Here is a 5,546-nt window from a genome sequence, read left to right as displayed (position 1 = left end):
GTAAATATTACAATGCCTAAAAGTCATTTTTCGCAGTGGTTTTTAATGTTCACGTCACTATTTACATGAGCCATGCCTGAAAAGACTTCCGATAATATCAAACATGTTTGACATTGTCGTAACGGCAAAACTAGAAAAAGACTGACTCCAACGGACTTAAAACCGCTAAAGCTGGGCATACACTGTGCGATTTTTGGTCCATTTTGCCACGATTTTTGAGTCGTGCGACTATTTTGGGGATCGGGCCGAATTTTGGCTCAGTCGTGCGTCTCGCATCGTGTAGTATACATGGGGTAACGAGAAGCGATTACCACCTCACGACCACCTACCAACCACCTCCCAATCGATCGGGAGAATATCAAACTTGTTTGAAATCCTGGTCGCCCCTCGTGAGTCTATCGCACTGTTGAAGCACTGTTTGAGCCGATTTACCTCAACCTGTCACACTACACATGCGCAAACACAGATACGGACAACAAAACAAACGGTGTTGCCATAGTCTGCTTATTTTAAGTGACTTGGGCTTGATTTTGTGTGAAGTTGCTGGTTGCACGCAGCGCCTACACGTAACCTACACAGAGGGCATTTTGAACCTATGCAGCTGCGTTGACTCTCACTGTAGGCTCCTCTATGACCACCCCAGAAATGTAACAGGGGTTTGGGGAGGGGATGCTATAACCTTTTGGGGTTGTGTCTTTATTATGGCTTATTTTCAGAGACCTGCTGCTTATTTCTCCTCATGTGACCTGGCAACACTGAAAGCAATTAGACAACACGGAGCCGCAAGTTCCAGATAAAAGAGTCCGACGAGTTGGATATGGACGTACAGTGTGAGCAGTCAAATCGCATCCGACCATCGGATCGTGTAGTGTGAGTGCGAATTCACTCTTACAGTATGAGCAACAGCTGAATACCGCGATTGAAAAAATCGCACAGTGTATGTTTAGATCGGCACCTTACACTAAACGATTTAGTGGACAGGAGCGCGCCGTGATTCCAGTACAACTCCCATGATTTCCGCCCGATTTTGGAAATGTAGTCACCGACTGTTAAAACAGACCAAAATCGTACAATGTAAGCCAGCCTTTAGCCAACAATGGGCATCGCCATGACACCTCAGTATTCAGAAAACGGTTTTTGTATTGTATTGATTTGAACGTGATGGTTGACAGTGCTTAACATATCATAATGCATATGAAAGTAAACTTTTATATTTTCTATTGATTATATATTATGTAGTATGTCCATGCTGAGGGCAGAATTGTCAACATTTCGAAAGAAGTCTAAGTTGAAGCATATTCTAGTTAGCGTACTGAGAATGCACAAAGCTATAATGTAAACAGAATAACCAGAAGATGAAAACCGGACAGATTTCCGGTTTAAGGAATAAGGTGGATAGGATTGTTAGTCCTATCGTATCCCAATCCTATTGGTTCCCAAATCTGATTGGAATCCTATAGGACTTTTTGATGAGGGTTGTGTGCGTAAAACATAAAGGAAATGGTAAAATATGTCCTGTATGCTATCAACATCAGTAATATGTTTGTGAACTTCTTCAACAGAGCCACATCTCAGGATTGTGCTTGTTGGGAAAACTGGAGTTGGCAAGAGTGCAGCAGGAAACACTATCTTACAGAAAAAGCAAACTTTTATATCTAAGCTGTCTACTTCCTCACTGACAACACAGTGTCAAAAGGATACAGGAGTGTTTGAGGGTCAAACACTGGAAGTAGTTGATACTCCTGGTCTGTTTGACACCAGAGTAACTGAAAACCGAGACAATGTGAAGAAAGAGATTGCCAAATGTGTCGCATTAGCCGCTCCTGGTCCTCATGTGTTCCTGGTTGTGCTCCAGCTGGGCAGATTCACTGCCGAAGAACAAGACGCTGTGAAAATCATTCAGACCCTGTTTGGTAAGGAATCAGCCAAGTACACCATGGTCCTGTTCACCAATGGAGATGCTCTGGAGGAAGAGGCCCTCAAAGTAGAGGACTTAATTAGTGACAGTTCACCTCTTGGTTGTATCATAAGACAGTGCTGTGGATATCAAGTGTTTAACAACAAAGCCAAAGACCTCTCTCAGGTCAGGGATCTGCTGGGGAAGATCAACCTATTGGTTCAGAGAAATGGAGGCACCTACTACACCAATGAAATGCTGAAGGATGCTGAAAGAGCCATAAAAGAAGAAATGGCGCAGAACAAAAAAACAAGAGAAGAGGCAGAGCAAGACAACTCGTTTACTCGTCGATTTCGTCAAAAAATTATGGATGCATGCACTATATTGTAATTTTTAGTGGTAAATAAGCCATTAAGTAAGGATCATTAAAGCCACATTAACATGGAGATACTAGAAAATATTCTCTTACAGTGTGTACTTTTGATTTGGTTTATTTCTTCTTTCTTTTTCTCTTAAAGGGGCCATATTATGCAAAACTCGCTTTTTCTGTGCTTTTGTACTTCCATTTGGGTCTGATGTTTCTACTCACCCACTAGATTATGAGCTTCCTGTCGAAGATCCTCCATTTTGGTTGTAGCATATTGTCTCCAACAGTAGGCTCTAGGCTACACAAAATATCCAAATGTCCACATCCATATTTCAAGAATACAAACAGAAACACCTCATTCTTGTTGCCATATTTAAGCAATATGACACGAGTGGGAGCGTTGTCCCCTGTGGCTGTAATTCTGTAATGCTGGAATCTGAATGGGTACTTCAGTTGCTTTGTTGCATCGCTCAACATTTGCATAAAATAGACTTCTTGCAGAGCCCCTTTAGGGAGAGCCGGTCCACTTCCTATTAACTCCATTGTACCGGATTGTTCCTGCAATCTGTTGAAATTCCGCTAGGGACGTTGCCGAGCAAGTGATAAATGAATTGTGGTCTATGGGGCTAAGCGGCTAGAACTCGTTTTTTTCACAGTTGACAACTTCATTTCTTAATGTACATTGTCGTAGTAGCTACCTGAGTATAGGTTTTCCACTGGAAATGAAATAAAAAGTCACTCATGTCCTTTCTGCTTTTCATAGGATGGGCCGTTTTCCCTGTAACATGCTAGCATTTAGCTCATGGATGCTCGCGACACTCGCGACCGATTACGACCGTCGTGAAGCTGAACCTTCTTTTAGGTCTATGGCCGTAAAGTGGTTCGCTTGTGTCACGTGACATGAAAACTTTGAAAGGGTTTTTAGGAATAACAACACATATTAAAAATTGTATTGGTCAGCTGATTGTCAAGTCAAGTTATCCTGCATCGCATGCATTAATGCAATTTTAGGAGAAAAAATTATATAACGACAAATGTGGTACTGGGGGGTTCAGCTCCATTGCTACCCATTGATTCATCACTTGCTCGCGATCGCCCTCTAGTTGCAGTACCATGCGGAAGTATTTCGCTAGTGGTCCTTCTCCCCTTATTAGACATTCTCTGCTTCTTGTCTATTTTGGCCCCGCCTTGCTCGTAGCAGTGGCAAGCTCGTCGCTTCTCACTGGAAAACGCCCACTCCTGTTGAAAATAGACCTCTGAAGTTCGCCTACAAAAAAGCCACCATCTTTGCCCAAATAAGGAGATCCGGTATCTTGAGATTTTTTCTATGGGAAAATAACATGGGGATTTTCCATTATCGCACCTGTTAAACTCTCGCGGGGATGATGACATTGGAAATGCAGACGTTTTGCACTACACAGTTTTGTCCACTGCCGTCTAGTGGATACTGTGATCTTCGGTAGGTGAAGACGGCACACTTTGATCTTTGCTACCCCAGAGCTAACTTACCATGCAACTTGCCATAGGCAGTTAGCTTCAATTAACTCCCGGATCTCCTTATATGGGCAAAGATGGCAGCTTTGGATCCTTTTTGTAGGCGAACTTCAGAGGTCTATGATTGGCAACCTGACGATTTGTCGCTGTCTATTGTAGCTAATGTGACTGAGGGGTTAAACCATGGAGGTATTATAGAACTGGAGAAAGTGAACAAGTCCCGCCCCCATTCATTTCAATGGGAATGCTAGGCTAGTGAAAAATGCCAAAATTGAACGATTTTTTCAGGCTTCAACATGGCGTTTCAAGGGGCTTGTTTCCGGTGCCGTTTTACTTAGCCAATTAAGTGCCAAGTTACTGATTGACGTAAGGTACAGAAGGAGAGCTCGTGCCCACACTAAGCTCGTGCATGAGCTGAGAGTGGAACAGCCACCAATCAGGTCTATTTTGACTAAAATAAGTATAATATGGGACCTTTAATTGCATAATCGTTTAGCTATTTAATCCAAAGCAGTTAACATGTCATGGCCCGACAGCTGGAGAAAATAATAATTTAATGTTTGTTGATAGAAAATCGAGATTAAAATGTAAAACATTTAGAGGTTGATTAATTTATGTCCTGGACATAATATATGAATAATATTACATTAAATATAAATATACATCTGTGTCAGTGCTTCTTTGTCCAACATGTTGTAGCCATTGCTTTTACATACCTGTCAAGTATCATGCTTTGTCTTATGGTTCACATACATGACACTGAGGGCCAGATGTACTAACGTTTTGCGCCCATTTCAGGTGTAACGTGCGCGTTTAAACATGGGGAGGATATGTACAAACAAGCCGCAATGAGAGAAACGCGCAGACTGCCTGCCGTGGGAGCTGAGAATGGCTATATGCGCTTTTCCGTGTCATGCATATTAATTCCTGGGCGGATCAGCTGAACATGGGTGTAACGCGCAAGTACAGGGGAGGAGAGGTGCTAATAGCGATTGATTAAGTATTCCGCCATATGTATGAAAACAGCGCACGTCTATTCTGCGTTGAAAAACTTCCGCCTTCTGAAAGTGTAATCCAATTGCGGGTAAATGCGTCTATTAGAAAAACGTTTCGAGTCAGCTGAATCAATATTCAGAGCATCAGTTTTCTTCATTATACTATGTCAAAAGCAAACTTAACTTTTGTTTGCCTCTCTAAAATCGTATTTTCTCTTTCACGACATAGTCTAGGCTACACTTCCCAATCTGTTAGACAGGCATTACTGTAAGTCATATCCTTATAGTCTACCTGCAGTAAATAGTTCACAAGTATTTTTTTAAGTGGATTAGTAGAACTTCTAGGCCTGTACTCTGTCTGTCGCTGCTCATTGACATCTCTTTGTATCATGTATGATCGCTAAACTTTGATTCTTTTATTGCAATATTCAACTGCGCTTGTGGTTCATCTCTGCACACGCAACTAGCGTTGTAGAGGGGGCGGGAAAGGGCGGGGATGACCGCAGTTAATGTAATGAAGTGACAGCTTAGTAAATTCCACGCAATATAGCAAAGCACAGCGTTCGCATTCTGCGTATACAAAAACTCGCTGTTAGCGCTGTGTTAGTACATCTGGCCCTCAATCTGATAGGTCAGGTCACTCAAAAAAAAACTTTAATGCTAGTACTACTATTTCAACAACTACTACTACTACTAATAATAATAACTAGATGTACCGCAAAGCGATACACAATATGACCGCCGCTCAGTCCTGCACATTCTCTCCGCAAATATCAATCACGCTTTTGTTTCC

At 42.1% G+C, this 5,546-nt stretch overlaps 1 protein-coding gene across 1 annotated transcript; it reads left to right on the top strand.

The window, feature by feature from the left end:
- The first annotated feature begins 1,161 nt into the window (after positions 1-1,161).
- LOC134098256 (GTPase IMAP family member 4-like) lies at positions 1,162-2,349 on the top strand. The gene is made up of 2 exons (XM_062551266.1): positions 1,162-1,171; positions 1,563-2,349. The coding sequence occupies exons 1-2, from the start codon at positions 1,162-1,164 to the stop codon at positions 2,285-2,287; spliced, it is 735 nt and encodes a 244-aa protein (XP_062407250.1). The 3' UTR covers positions 2,288-2,349.
- Positions 2,350-5,546: the final 3,197 nt, after the last annotated feature.

This window comes from Sardina pilchardus, chromosome 12, assembly GCF_963854185.1.
Source record: "Sardina pilchardus chromosome 12, fSarPil1.1, whole genome shotgun sequence".
NCBI lineage: Eukaryota > Metazoa > Chordata > Actinopteri > Clupeiformes > Clupeidae > Sardina > Sardina pilchardus.
The sequence above is the reverse complement of the archived record's forward strand: the minus strand, read 5'-3'. Positions and strand labels throughout refer to the sequence as shown.